This window comes from Oryzias melastigma, linkage group LG14 (genome assembly GCF_002922805.2).
Source record: "Oryzias melastigma strain HK-1 linkage group LG14, ASM292280v2, whole genome shotgun sequence".
Lineage (NCBI taxonomy): Eukaryota > Metazoa > Chordata > Actinopteri > Beloniformes > Adrianichthyidae > Oryzias > Oryzias melastigma.
Window position 1 is genome coordinate 18,534,091 of NC_050525.1, and position 15,847 is coordinate 18,549,937.

The following is a 15,847-nucleotide window of genomic DNA, read 5'->3' on the forward strand; positions in this document are numbered from 1 at the left end:
GAGTGCTGGGAGGTAAGAATAAAAAGCTGGAGGTGTCTAAAATCAAATTATTTCTGAAAAAAAATCAAGCATGTTTTGTGCTTTTCTCCAGTGCTGTTGCTGCCAGTACGACCGGAGCAGATCTCCGTGTGCGTGGAAGACGACGACGACTTGAGAGTGGACTGTATGATCGAACCTAAAGCTAACAAAATCAACACCTATGAGTTTTCATGGTCCTCGGGAACCAAGGAAGTGCTAATCAACACCAACGTGTCCGGGTCTAAAGCCGAGGCCCAGTTTAAAGATAAGAGCCAAGTGGTGGAGCTGGAGCCTCACGGCTACAGGATGACCCTGTCTGACTTCAAAGACAAGCTCCCACACAACACCACCTACATGTGCAAAATATATGGAGATGTTAAGCAGATCACAGTGGAGAGAGGTGGGTGGACTGAAGAGCTGAAGGTTTTGGGTTTTTTTTTTTTGGCAGAATTTTTCAATCAATGTCCCTCTTTACAGATTCCCTGGTGCCATGCTCAGCAGTGAGTGTGTTTCTGCAGAGATCCTGGTTCTTGATTGGCTGCCTGGTCTTTTTCCTTCATCACCATAACAGCTGATGGTGCTGAGAAGACAACAGTCACGCTTTTGCACAAAGCTTGGCACTTTTGCTTTTGTCTGCTCTCGCTAAACCTGCTTCAATCTGTCTTCCTTCTATATATATGAAATAAAAACACTGTCAAATGTTTCCGCTGAAGAGGATTCGGATGTTCAGGAGCTGAGAGCTACAGAAACGGAATGTAAATTAAATACTAAAAGAACAGACGATGCATCTTTTTCATTAAGTGAATTGAATGGCAGAGTGAGATAGGCAATTGCTGACTTACTTATGAGGGACTGATGTTTTTCTTTTATGTTTAAAAGCACTAATAGGTTTTGTGGCTTTTTCCTCTCTCTGTAAAATCATTAAATGTATTGCATCTCTGTCAATGCTGGTTAATTAAAAAAGAGCCTTCTGAATTTGCTTGAAATCATTTAATTATGAATGAGCAACACTAATTGTGTGTTTTTTCAAAGTTTTGACATAGATCACCAGTATTTGGAAATTTCACATTTTCTCAATGGATCCTGAATGCAGTGTTATTTATGGATATAATGCAAACCAGTGAGTTTCTTAAAGCCTTAAAATAAACAGCAACCCATGACATTAACTTTGTCTCTACTTATTGAACATGAGACAGGGACGATGTTCATACTTTGTTTCCATTAAAAATAAATAGCAACTGCATATAATTTCATGAAAGGTTTTAGTGACCAAAAAAGGTTATTTAACAAAAGCTCTCATTGCGCATGTAACACATATGTAGCTTTTTTGCTTGCAGTCGTTATAGAAATTTTAGCAGTTGGGTGACACCACCGATATCTATATCTTAATTTGCATTGCAACAAATTAAGATACATTTTTCTCTTTTCTTTTACATATTTGGAATAATCTGTATCGTCAATGTATTTATGTATAGCAGTCATTGTAACAATAATAATTATAAAATAATAATAAATAAATAAGATAATCAATCAATCCGAAAACGCGTCCTCTTTTTCGTCTATTTTGACCCTTGATGCGATCCGTAGTTTCTCACAACACCAAGATGGCTGCGGTCGGTAGTAAATCCGGACCTGAGCTTTCTAAAGCGGAGTATTTGAAACGATATTTATCAGCTGACGAGAGCAACGGCGCATCTAAAGGAAAAGTCAAGAAGAAACGAAAAAAGCTTCCCGAAAAACGGTGAATACCGAACTACTGCGACGTTCAGCTTTCTGTTAGCTTCCAAGCTAGTTTCCTTATGCTAATCTGATTTCCGATTATGAACTTTGTTTCTCTGAATTTAATGTTGCTGTTGTTTTAATCTAGACTTAAAATAGTGGACGATGATATCGATTGGAGACAAATGGTCCAACAGCAACAGGAGGTCGAAGAGGATGAAGAAGAAGCTCCGGTGGTGAGTAGCTAACTAGCGTTAGCACCTAGCCGTTCCTTAATTTTAGCTTGCACAGCCAAGTGAAAGTCTGATTATGATGTGTAATATGATGATAACATTCGTGTCTTGCATTACATTAGCATTAATATTGTTGGTGTTCTTTTAAATTGAAAAAACATGACGTGACAGTAGTTGAATCTGTTGTCAAACATTAGCCATGTGCTATCTCTGAATGTGTGACCACAAATTCTTAAACGTAAAATTCAAGATGATCGTTTAAGAGACTAACGACCATACAAGTTAACATGAAAAAGATGAATCGATCTAAAGGTTCTCATTCCAGTTTTCATATTGTTTTGTTTGTAACATGCCAAGTTTTTGTGGATCCCCTCCTAATCTGTTCTACTTTTTATCCATGTAAAGATAGATTTAACTGATTTAAATGAAATATGGAGAACAATTGCATTGTGAATTAGTGAACACAGATGCTTGGACAGATAATTATTTGATCTTATATATGATGTGTACAGAAAATGTCTAAATTTTTAAAGCTTTCAATCTTCTCAGATTGCAGAGTTCATTGATGAGCGACCGGAGGAGGTGAAACAGATGGAGGCCTTTAGGACCAGTAACAGGTGGAAAATAGTTGGAGGTAACTATAAAAGCACTGTATAGATTGTGTTTCTTTTAAATTACTATGTTTTTCACTTTAAGTTTGTATTTCTGTAGCAGATGAAGATGAAACAAATGAGAAAGACGATGAGCAGGAGGAGACTGTGACATCGAATAAAAGTCGCCATGACTCACCAGAGCTGTCATCAAAAAGTGGGAAAAACGGTTCTCCTTTCAGAAAACAAAGACACGACTCTCCAGACGTATCTCCTCCCAGGAGAGGACGCCACGACTCTCCAGATGTTTCTCCTCCCAGGAGAGGACGGCATGACTCTCCGGATAAATCTCCGCCCAGAAGAAGTCGCCACGACTCTCCAGACATTTCTCCTCCCAGGAGAGGACGCCATGACTCCCCAAAAAAGTCTCCTTCAAGACAACATTCAAGGAAGTCTGGGAAAATTAGAAGTAAAGGTGAATTAATTTTTATACTTTTTTTGCTTGCTTTTAAGGAAAAAAAGGCTAATTTTTTCACAAGTTGACTTTTATATGCTCGGATTACCAGTTTTGCATCGTAATATTAAATGTAGTCCAAACATTGTCTCTTTTGCTTCTCAGAATCCTCTCCTACAAGAAGTAAGCCCAGCTCGTCATCACACAGTAGACCAAGGTCACCAGATCATCGGCGGTCTCCTTTAGCTCTCAAGGGTCGAGCTAGGCAGGATTCTGACTCCGATCAATCTCCTCCACGGAAAAAAACATCCAAACGAGAAGCCTCCGACTCTGACCAGTCTCCCCCTCGGAGGCGCTCCAGAACAAGGCAGAGATCTGACTCCGACCAGTCTCCTCCAAGGAAGCACTCGCGGAGTGGGAAGGACTCGGATGGAGATCTGTCACCGCCACGGAGACCTGGCCAGTCTCATGTGAGGGATCGGCGCTGTTCAGGTCTGAAACTTGGTTTGCAGCAGAAACCTCATTTCATATTTTTGTGTTGGTTTTCAGGACCACAGGATGCTCTCCGGAGGAAAGGCTGGTCTGGTTTCTGTGGAGATTCTGAGAGAAGAGCAGAAGGAAAACCGACGCAGAGAAAAAAATAATCAACCTCTTGAAGGTTGGCCTTGCTTTAAGACTTTAAAAAAGCATTTTAGAATTAACTCTGAACCGTATTTAATACATTCAATTGTTTTTACACAATTTATTTGCTACTCATTAGATGAATCCCGCAATGCTGAAACGATCTTCCGAGACAAAAGTGGCAAAAGGAGAGATTTGACTTCAGAAAGGGAAGAACAGAAGAGAAAAGCTGGAGAAAAGGCTGCAAAGGATGAAAAATACGCCCAGTGGGGTAAAGGGTAAATCCACAAACCCATACAAAGTATCTGAGAATGCTATTTCCGCCACGTGAGGAGACGAGGGCTTCACTGGTTAATGTCTGTGTGTGTTTTAGGCTGGCTCAGAGTCAGATGGAGCACCAGAAGCTGGAGGACGCTCTGATCGAAGCCCAGAAGCCATTGGCCCGTCACCGCGATGACGAGGATCTGGACCGCATGTTGAGGGAGCAGGAGAGGGAAGGGGATCCCATGGCTGCCATGCTCCGGCGGAAAAAAGAGAAAAGCACAAAAACACAAGGTTTTAACCTTTCCACAAGATTTTTCTTTTCCAAACCCTCTTGAGGAAAAAATGGGGTGAATTAGCATAATAAATACAGCAAATACTGTTTTAAAGTTTCTTTATGTTTGCAGATAAACCTCGATACAATGGACCTCCACCACCACCAAACCGCTTCAACCTTCCTCCAGGCTACCGTTGGGATGGAGTGGACAGGTACAGTTGAAGATAACTCTCGTGGGACAAGATGTTTTAGTTGATCACTTGTGTACCTGGAAGCACTAAAGAACAAAAAAAAGGAAAGAACTTACAATAACTTAGATGTTCTCTGTTTTGTTTATTTTCTGTTTCTAAAGAAAATTTTATTTTGAAAAACTACTGGATTCTGTTTGCCACATCTTTCTTTACTCCTGTATACTCGTGTGCCGAAAGCAGCTGCTTTAACAGCCCCGAGCTAACTAAGTTAGTAAAAAACAAACATCTTTGGAAAGTTTATTTGGGGAGAAAGACGCCATTGAAGAAATGTATGTAGAGTCTTTGACTTCAAAAATAAAATATATATTTTTTTTATTTACGGACAAAACCAGAAATCTTTCTCGAAATATGGTTCATTTACATTTAAATACTTTAAATACTATTTTGATGATGATTTATTTATCCATCACACTATAAAAGTCAGACGCAGCTGGAGTTAGCATCTGGTTGTTAGCCTCCGCTTTGAAGTTTCAGGGAAAATCTTCACTACATTTGAATGGATCCTTCACAAATTCTAAGTTTAAGCGCACTATAATATTTTACAGAGAATCCAATTAAATAAAACAATGTTCCGGATTTGTGGAAACTTGTAAAAAGGCCATTTAAGAATTTCCCACAGCAAAGCTACATTAGGCAGACACCTGTTGAGAACAGAAAAAAACCTATTCCGAACTTGTCCGTGGCCTAAAAAAGGTTGGGGACCACTGTTCTCTAGGACATCATTTGTCAGGCGTAATGATCACAGATGGAGTTTTCTCATTAACAGTAATGGACAACATTTTCTTGTGTGTTCCAGGTCGAATGGGTTTGAAAAGAAACGCTACATGCGTTTGGCGGATAAGAAAGCCATGCAGGAGATGGCTTATAAATGGAGCGTGGAGGACATGTAAAGGCACTCGAGCAGGCTGCTGATCATCTGTGGATTAAACTGCAAATGGACACATCGCAACAAATGTTTCTGTTCATCTTTCCAAACCTGTTTCATTACAGAAAACTGTACGCTGAAGTGATGGATCTTGGGGACTTTATTTTAAGTAATGTACAAAAAAAACACCCAGACATTGGGATGGTTTTGTGTCTGTTTTAATAAATGAGATTTTTGTATGTGTTTCTTGTTGATACTCCCTCTGAGGTTTGGATCTTAAAGGACTAGTTCTGACATTTATTCACACTTTGCTTCAGGCTAATTAGGGTGCAAAAGAATCTTTGTCTTTGCATGTTTGAAGTTCACAAGGACCTCCTGATCTGAAGCCAAATGCTAAAATCAGAAGCTGATGTAATATCACAGATGAAAACAAGTTTTAACTGTGTGGCAGATAAAAAATAAACTTAAGTGACGTGCATAAAAAAGACATTTTAAGTTTAGTTTAGTTTAAGAATGTTTAGGCTTGTAATTTCCCAGTAATAAGATCAAAATGTAAAATATATTAGTTTCTAAGACAAAAAAGTCAAATCACTCATTTGATTACTGATCATTAATTTATGTAAGCCATTACAAAACGAAAAACTACTGGCAACAATTTTCATTCACCAGTTCAAGTGGTCAAATTAAACTATAGATTTGACTTCCAGTGCCGCAGTAAAATTATTAAAGTACCTTTTGGACAATAATACTTAAAGGAACACTTATGAAATGGTGGGTCGCCCTAGGGATGTCTGAATTCCAGTGTGCTTCACTGATAGGATCCCACCTGAACAAGTCTGGACCTATTTGTCTTATTCAGGTGAATTCTGTTAGCTACAGCAATGTAGGTCAGTGATGAACCTGCTCAGGTGTAATCCCTCCAGTGTGAAGACTTGGGGACACGCAAATATGGTTTGTGTTCTTCTTTGTTATTTGTGTCTTGAAAGAAAATTCTCAGTTTGGCTAACTTAACAAAAAAATAAATAAAAACTAAGACCTCACGGCTGTGCAGCTGTTTTTTCGCTGCGGGTAGACACCTGTCACAGCTGAGTCACTCATTTGGTTTGTTTATTTTCTGTTTTTTTTTTAATTAAAAATCTGTTCTTTCTGTTTCAGCCTCACATGTACAGGCTCCTCATTCTGCTCCTAGTGCTCCACCTCCTCCCTCTGATGATGAGGCTGAGACCATAGACTGTAAAAATAATGGACTGAACGATCAATGAGGTCCCCCATTGGAAATGCATTACTTCCTCTCCTCGCGAAAGTAGGCCGCCGCTTTCACTGTCAATTCCTGAAACAGATACCGCCATTTGCAATCCATCTTCAGCGATTGATCTGAGTCATAGCTGAGTCATGGAATCTACAGGAAGTACTGTCACCAATCAAGAGTGAGTTTATTGCAACTGTCTGCCTCTTTCCATGCCTCGACCACGAGACCACGGATGTAAACAGCTTCTACTTTAATAACGGCAGCTCGGGAGAATTGTACAAGTCATTGAGGGAGAACCATCCCAATAATTGATTCTGTCAGCTGTCCTTTTGGATTTACTTACATTTATTCCTTTTTGTCGAGATAAAAGGAGCATTTGGGTGACGCCGTGCCCGAACTGCGCGTGTCCCCCTCGCGCGTGCCGCAGCCTCTCTTCACATGCTCGGCCAGGTTATAGTCTGATCAGATGCATGTCAGAAGCGCGTTCAGCGGAATTTAAAATAAATAACCATCCTAACAAGTGAACAGCTGGATCTTTTTTCTGTTTGAAAATACGATCAGGTTCTTTCAAGTTTGTCTCGCGCTCCTCAGACGGCTGCGTCTAATTCAGGCTGAAGCTGGAAAAGTGCGGCGAAGATGAAACTTTGGTTGGTGATTTTATGCGCATATATGCAACTTATAATTTATAAGCTACAATCAAAACAGTGAAATAAAGAAAAACGAACGTTAAACAAAGAAAAAAGTCCAAAGCACATAACCTCAGAGTGAAATCTATTTCTACAGAGTAAATCCTCATCTAAAAATGTCGACAGCATGCGCCTCTTGTTGTTTTAAACTGCTGCATCGGTACATTCCATTGAGGAAAACAACAGTAGGACAATGATTGCTACATTGTTGAATTGTAAAGTAGGTGTTAAAAGGTCTTCACGGATGCATTGATGAACTCTGCTCCCATTGGCTACCCGTCATCTGTCAATCAAACCCCCCAGACGTTCGACGTCAGACCCACCAACACTTATTGAGCCACCTGATTGGTCAATTTATAACTCTAATAACTTGTGATAATGGAAAAAAATATTAAAAAAAAATAGGATTAGAAAAAAGAAGTTAAGCAGAAAGCAGCAGAGGAAGAATGATTATTCTGACATATAAAATGACTGTGAAATAACTGTCTGTTTCCCAATGTAAGTCAATGGGACTTTGGCCTTTTTGCAACCCACTGGTACTTCCTATATGGAACACGGATGTAGGGGGGCTTGCTCTGTCCAGTTATTTTATATACAGTCTATGGCTGAGAGTGAGCAGCCAGCTCCAGCTGGCGTCCCTCCACCTGTGTGGTGGACGGCTTGGGGAAGGCTTGGCTCACTACAGAGTTGAATTTGGGATGGAACCCTCCCCACACCGCCCAATCTACAACCAACCTCCCGCATCCCCTTACCCGTTCTTCACATGTCGCAAGCTATACTTCACAAGCTAAAACACACTTAGATGTTTCTGAAGCAAAAATGGAAATGGCAGTGATCAGAGGTTGGGACTCGAGTCACATGACTTAGACTCAAGTCAAACTCCAGTCATGAATTTGACGACTTTAGACTCGACTTGGACTTTCCTACCTCTGACTCGTGACTTGACTCGGACTTTGATATACATAACTTGTGACTTGACTCGGACTTTAGCCCTCTGACTCGGAAAGACTTGCTATTTTCCCCCCAAATCCACGGATTATAAAGTATATCGAGAAAAAGCTGCACGCCGCGGTCTCTGTCTGTCTTTGTTTACATTCGCGTGTGGTGTCGGCCCAACATCCAATCAAATTAGGGTCAAGTTTGATTGATCTGACAGTCCAACCAATGAAATTGCAGAAAAAAACATAGTCCCGCCTCCATTTAAAAGCACGAGTTCCTGTTTGCGGGTGTTTTTATTTCTGGCATAAAAGTTTAGAGATCGTCCCCAACAAACGGTTTGCAGTTTGCAGAACATGTGGATATAAGGATTACTCACAGAGATTCAACAACAACCAACTTCATCTGACTGTAGGAGCAGCAAAATCAAGTAAGTTCTGAGTGAAAGCTGACGCTAGCTTAGCGGCTAACCGCTAGCTGCAGTTAAATGAATGGGACTCTAAACTCTGTTAGCACTGTGACACCGTGCGGCTCAGTATAATCACAGAGAGATAACAGGTGTTTTTTGACATTTCCACCGCTCAGATCTTTACCTGGATCTGGGCAGGACGCGAGTGATCATAGCGGGAGCAGCAGGGCTGCTGGGGACCCGGGCTCGGTTGTTTCCTGATAGAAATCCAGCGAACGTATTATAGAATTCACGGAGATGCTGCATGAGGGTTTTTTCTTTCGCCTATTTTTCGGTTTACCACGTTTGCTGCTTTATGCTTTGTGGTCTGTTTCAGGAAAAAAAGCATCCTATTTCTCTGGGGGTCACATTCCCTCTTGAATATTTGCTGTTTCCTCATTTTCATTGAAAAAATATATGCATTTACTGCTTTAAGAGTTTTTAGTTTGCATGTCTTTATTTTAGTGTTTCACCTGCTATCACGAGATGTGTACTTCTGATAAAAAAGATGTGTCCACCATAAATACAATTTATTTGATTCTAGTGAATTAAATCATGAATATACTCATAATCTCTGTCTTCAGAGTATTTCCTGTTCAAGTACAGCGTGAACAAAGTCATATTTTGTGCATAACTTCTGTCTTGAACACAGAATTCAACTTAACTGCTGTTAACTTAATGCGAGATATTTAAACAGTAAGTTGACAGAAATTTTGTATTGAATACAAAAAAATTGTATCTTAAACAACAAAAAATCAATTTCACAACAGAAATGTTAAACATGAATGAATGAATGAAATGGTTTATTTCAAGCAATCAGGTCACAATACATACATAACATATCACTTAGTGAATCCCAAGTAGATCAGTTGAAAGGAAGTGGAAGGAAGTGAATTTATATAATCCCACCCCGACTCGACCATAACATTTTCTCTACATGAATTATCAATATCCAGGACTTAATATCAAATATTAATAAATCAGGCTATTAAGAATCATTAATATAATTAATTTAATCAAGTTTCAAAGCATCCACGACAAATCATTCATATTAATCAGTAAAGAAAATGAATACCATAATAATTGTAAACTTTTCAGTAATTATTACTGCATATTACATAAACAATAATCTAATATTATCACTGAAAAAATACACTTTGTGCATGAATTATGATAGTACAAAAATAATAATTAAATCATCTTAATTTGCTAATGCAGTAAAGATCGAGATAAATCTGTACGACAAGGATGTCCCGCCTCCCCATACATATTTCTACTTGTTGAACAAATTCAAAAATATATGATTCGGCAACACTTGTTTAAGGGAATTGAATTATTTGAAAATGAATTAAAAATCTCTCAACTTGCAGATGATACAACAATTTTTTTAGATAATGTTGGAGAAATTCCCGAGGCTTTATCTGTTGTTTCTCTCTTTTCCACCATTTCTGGATTAAAACTTAATTTAAAAAAATGTGAAATTTTATCTTCTAAATAATGTAATTAATAAGGAAGTTTGTGGCAGTCCTGTAAAAAAAACTGTCACTTACCTTGGTATTAAAATTTCAAAAGAACGTAAATATATGGAGGATAACTTTACCCCTGTTACTAAAACTATTAAACAGAAGTTTAACAGCTGGTTAACTAGAGATTTGTCCATTTATGCTCGGGTACTTCTAACTAAAGCAGAAGGATGTCTCAAGCGTCATATATTTTCTCGTCACTAGATGTCACTAAAACCCAGTGTTCCGATCTGGATAAAATTCTGTTTAGTTTTCTGTGGAAAAACAAAATCCATAAAGTGAAGAAAAATGTTCTGTCAAACTCTTTAGCTGATGGAGGATTAGATGTTTCGACTTTTACGGTTTTCAATCAGGTTTTGAAAATCAAATGGATCAAAAGATTTCTTGAGAATCCTAATAATTTATGGAATATTTTCCCCAACTATTTATTTGGTAATTTGGGAGGTCTAATTTTTTTACTGAAATGCCCTTTTTCTGTTTGAAAGATCCCTGTTAGATTGGCCAATTTTCACCAACAAGCTCCGTTATGCTGGACTCTTATGTTTAAACACAACTTTTCTCCTCACAATTGCATTTTGTGGAACAATTGTTACATTTTACACAAAAACAAAACTTTCTTTTTACAAAACTGGTTTGTCAATAAAATTATAACAGTGAATCAATTATTTGATGATAAAGGAAATCGGCACACCTATGAAAGTTTTTTACGGAAATGCAATTTTGTTATACCTCAGAAATAATTTGATTTGGTTATTGGCTTGATTCCACATAATATATATTTATTTAGCACATAATGTAAAATGTGAAGACTTAAATTTACCTCAAAAATTGATTTCAGTTCAGGGAAATGATCTGGTTGATAAGAAGTCCACAAACAAATTTATTAGTCGCATATTAGAGAAGCATATGATTTTATTTATGTTTGATGATTCAATGTTCCACTCCAATGAAACATATATAATTAACCCTATTATAATTTTGGCAAAATAATATATTCATAAGAAAAAATGGTAAGGAAAAAAATCCTCTTTTAAATAATTTTAAGGAAACAGATCTTAAATTATATTTGACCTCTATAGAAAAATGAAAACTATATTATAAGAAATTAACAAAAACAATTAGATTATTAAAACTTTTTGGATTTATTGCTTCTGATTGAGCAGACCCTGTACTCGTTTATATGTTTTAAATTATTCTTTTTTTTATTGTATTGACAATTCTTTTTTTTTATTGTATTGACAATAATTAAAAAAAATCATGGATACCTTAAAATAAATAAATAAATAAAGAATCCCAACCTGCTAATGTTAAAAAGTGAGGGGTTGCTCGGCCATCGCTATCTAGGCAATTCTGCTTAGGTACTGGGCTTAGCTTCTAAGGCTAACCACCTTAGACTTACCGTAGCCACGCATGCGTGTGACGTATGTTGGGGAAGTGCAGACGTGCTCTCCCCTTTCCTTTCCCACTGGCTCCACCTGTGGAATTGTGGGGCTGTGCTTGTGCAACCGTACATGAATGCACGTAAGCAGTATCCATAGGGGAGAGTGGAGATACTGCGTCACTTACCGTATTACCTTTACGTCATTATGTATTACCGTCATGCATTCATGCTTATGGGGGGGAAGTGCTTCCATATATGGAAGGTATGTAATTAACTCACACAGACACCGTTGGTACTTCATGTACTTTATTATGCATGCAGCATTGCCTCATTAACCCTGCAGTTTTGCCTAGATAGCGATCATCACATGCCCAGAGACTACCTCACCGAGGGAGAAATTATCGCTCACTGGTATTTATAGTAGGCATATTGTCCTAGGTTGTAAACTCATGGTTTTGATCCAAGCAAACTTGAATTTCATTCTATATGTTACTCGCAATAAAATATGAATAAAAATAAAATAAATATGAAGAAAAATAAAGAGTAAAGGGTTTTATTTATTTTACAAAGATATAGTTTGAGTCGCAGTGCATTCTGGGTAACACGACGCGATTCCGATAGAGTTGTTAAGCTTCGTTTCCATTGAGCAATCCGGTCCGGTTCGGTCCTGTCCAGTCCCGATCCGAATACTCCCCTTCTCCCTCTCCCTTAGCCCTGTTTCACACTCTAAACAGAGGGGTCCAAAGTCCGCTATCGCGAGAGAGTAAACCGTATCATGCGAAGAAGCTCTTTTCTTCCCTTTGGTGCGCTCTAAACCGCAGATGTTTACATTTAAATGTAAGTAATAACTTTATGTTGTAGAGTGACCTTCTTAAAGTTATAAACCGCTGTTGTTATGGATATTAAACCGCTGGAAGCGACGCGCTAATGCTAGCGGACTGGCGATGTTGATGACATCATTGAACGGAAGTTTTTTTTTTTTAATGACAAAAGTTGAAATTTACAACATATATAACAGTTGTACAAAAGGTTTGACAGTTTCAATTTGAACAGTGTACAGAAGAGATAGAAAAAACAAACAACAACAAAAAAATAAGCAAAAAATACAAGAATATATAAGTAATAAAATAAAAAACAAAGACATTATGAAAAATAAATTAGGGGTTAACAAAAAGCTGCAAATCACATATAATATCTTGGAGTTTCACAGCATATTTTTTTCCATTAGGTTTACAGATGAAAAGAATAAGCAGAGTTTTTTATGAAATGTAAAACAAGATGGTTTGGTCTTCTTAAATATGCATTTGTGTATATAAAAGTTTCCCAGGATAATTATAACATCTAAGATAAATTCTGTAGTTTTGTTTTCTAAAATGAACCCAAAAATGATATTCTTAATAGAAAAATCTGTTAAGTATGGAATTTTAGTAAAAAGTCAATCATGTACATCGTCCCAAAAAGCATTAGAATAAGAACAGTCGAAGAATAAGTGCTCAGTAGTTTCAATTTCTTCATTACAAAGTCATTGAACGGAAATCACGTCCGAAATATTAGACACCATGGCACAGTTATGCCGTGTCAGTACCCGATCCCCTTTCCCTAACCACGCCCTAAACGCGTGCATGTATATTACATCACTTCCTCTTTGCCGCCAACATTTGCGACGGTGGAGAGTTTTGGATTTGATTTGCGTCACCTGGATTTGATTTCCGATAGTTGGGTGATCGGGTAGCCGAAACAGAGATCCGACAACAGTATATTTAACAGCTGATTGCCACAGTCGCTACTATTCCATAAACCATATTCCAAAAACATCCATTCATCTGTCAGTAACAGATCACCTCCTTCAACAGAGTCACCACGTTCAAAGGATGACATGCAGTTACGAACTGAGATGTAAATACAACTTAGTTTAAGTCCTTGATATTTGTGCTGCTTTTTAATGTTGCTCATTTAAACAGTTCATACTTTTCATAAATACAACGTTAGAATATTTGTTTCCATAAAGACCCAAAAACGTTTGTTTTTAATATGTACTTGCAGTATTTTTCTGATGATGGAGGACATAGGAAAAAATAAGGATTCAAATTGTGTTTAAATGTTAAATTTGATGATTGAAATAGTTGTGAATCAAGAGCAAATGAAAACATGTTTGTAAAAATCTTGTAGTTGTGTAAAATCTAAAAGTTCTACAGACACATGTCTGTACTGTCACAGTAAATGTTATGAAGTCAAAGTTGTTCATGGTTTCATAATTGCTGAGGCAGGAGAAATAACATTACCTTTAGTTTGTAATTACCTTTTAATCTAAATTTTAAATAATTTTCTTTATTGATTTATTTGATAAACAACATGAAATTCTGTTTGTAGATAGAATATGTCCTGGACAAAAAACGTCCTCCAGGAGAGCTCATAGTGAAGGAGGATGAAATCTGCTCAACCTGTGAAGACTTTTGGATCCTGAATATGACACAATGGATGGGATCCTCTGTAAGTATTCTTAGTTCAAATTACTGTAAAGAAAAATATCATGTAACACAAGATTTGAAGAGTATTTCTTTGTGTTATTTCAGATTGGGAATGTTTGTCTAATAGTTGTGAGGAAAGCTGCACAGACATGTCATTAGTCATTCTGGTGCATCTTTTCTTTGGTTATAGACATGATGGTGTTAATGTCTGTGTGTTTCTGTTTCCTTTAGGAGAAAAATGTCTACATTAATGACCACTACTGCTTTTATGACCACCTGGAAGGATCTCCAAGTTGACCTACTGCGCTCCTTGCTGGTACTATTTTGATCGTTTTCTTTTTTTCTCCTGTGTGTGTGTGTGGGGGGGGGTGTCTGTGTGTATGTGTGGGTTTGATGTGCATGTGTGTGTCTGTGTGCATGTTTACTAATTGGTATCAATCCCTGTAGGAATCCTTCAGGTCAGAGGTCATGCTGATGTTTCCACTTAGAGCAGACAGACAGGTCCAGCTGATCTCTACCTGCTTTGTGTGAGTGTCCTCGGTCTTTCCCACTCTGTGTTTTTAATAGGATAGAGAAGAAGAGGAGAGGTTGATGTGTCGTGTTTTGTGGATGATGATGATAACGTCTCTATTCAGACAATATTTCTGGACTCACTTCACCCTGATGGTTTTGGTGATGATCTCTACAGAACAATATTTAGGTTGATGCTACAGAAATGAAAAGTTGCTCTGACCTTGTTCAAGGACAAGTGTGTTCTTTGGATAGACTAACAGCAGCCTGTTAGGTTCTCAGGCTGAAAGGTTCAACATGGAACCTCAGATTTAAAGGTTCAACATGGAGCCACATCTCAGAATACTTTATTCATTTATTTATTTTGACTGGTAAAAATTTGATTTGTGTGTTATTTGTATTCTCTGCAGTACCAGGAGAATCGTTGACCCTGTCTGGAGAACTGGAGGAGACCTTCAGGTGTGTTAATTCAAACTTCTGAAGCTCATTGAATACATAATAATGTAATTAAAACCATCAGGTTCACGTCAGCTCTCTTTATTTAAGTTCTCCTGTTTTCTTTTTCAGTTCTTTTCTCAACAGATGTCAGACAGCTGCTGCAGCATTTCATGCTGATGTGAGTATTTTCTTCCCGTTACTTGATTATAACATTTCAACATGCTAAAATAAATGTATTTTACTTTACTATCAGCTCTCTGCATCAGCTCCTCGTCTGAAATGACATTCAGTGAAGTACGTTTCCTCAGAAAGTTCCACCAAAACACCAGTTCAGTCTTCAGTTGTGATAAAGATTCTATTGTCTTTCCTTAAAGCTGTTTAGACTTCATCACATCAGTCTCATCCACAATCACGCGCTCTAGTTCAGACTAATGTCGGCTGGTTTTGCTCGTAACTGTCCACAAAACCTGCCATGAACTTCTTAGAGGTGTTTATGCTTTTCTAGTGCTGCGATCGTCTCCAGCGTTTATTTTTAAGGTGAAGAACATCTTCCTCACAGTCTTACTTTGTCTGTGAACACACAGACACATGAGAGGTGGAGGGGACGTGATGTGCTCCTCCACTAAAGAGAGTTAGACAATAGAAAGGCAACAAATACAATTTTAAAAAGGGGCAGATTTCATTCTGGAGTCCTGCAAAATATAAAATGCATGAAATATCTTTCCAGTAACTTGTTTTTCTATCTAGTTCTCCGCTCTCCCAGTTTCTCTGAGTCTGGAGGCCTGGATTTCTAAACTACTGTCTGGTCCGCCCATCCAGGTCTCCCCGGTGCTTACAGCTTTGGAGGGGCTCTGGTGTTCCAGCAGGAGTCAGTGCTCCCCTCATCATCTCAGCTGCCAGATCGTTGTCTACCTTTGGG

At 38.1% G+C, this 15,847-nt stretch overlaps 1 protein-coding gene and 1 long non-coding RNA gene across 6 annotated transcripts; both read left to right on the top strand.

Annotated features, from left to right (window-relative positions):
- The first annotated feature begins 1,576 nt into the window (after positions 1-1,576).
- bud13 (BUD13 homolog) lies at positions 1,577-5,530 on the top strand. Of its 2 annotated transcripts, none has more exons than XM_024263800.2 (10): positions 1,577-1,759; positions 1,886-1,973; positions 2,520-2,604; positions 2,682-3,035; positions 3,180-3,484; positions 3,564-3,672; positions 3,775-3,913; positions 4,009-4,190; positions 4,304-4,385; positions 5,221-5,530. In XM_024263800.2, exons 1-10 carry the CDS (start codon positions 1,593-1,595, stop codon positions 5,312-5,314), a joined length of 1,605 nt encoding a protein of 534 aa, XP_024119568.1. In that variant the 5' UTR covers positions 1,577-1,592; the 3' UTR covers positions 5,315-5,530. The 2 variants fall into 2 exon arrangements, with proteins under 2 accessions (XP_024119568.1, XP_024119573.1); XM_024263805.2 differs by having other exon boundaries at positions 2,685-3,035.
- Positions 5,531-7,723: 2,193 nt separating this feature from the next.
- Positions 7,724-15,847, top strand: LOC112139240. 4 transcript variants are annotated; one of them, XR_002917952.2, is made up of 7 exons: positions 7,724-8,590; positions 13,883-14,002; positions 14,212-14,296; positions 14,428-14,507; positions 14,901-14,949; positions 15,058-15,106; positions 15,748-15,847. It is a non-coding gene; the product is annotated as an uncharacterized LOC112139240 (long non-coding RNA). The 4 variants fall into 4 exon arrangements; XR_002917953.2 differs by lacking the exon at positions 7,724-8,590 and adding an exon at positions 11,403-12,349; XR_002917951.2 differs by lacking the exon at positions 7,724-8,590 and adding an exon at positions 12,387-13,408.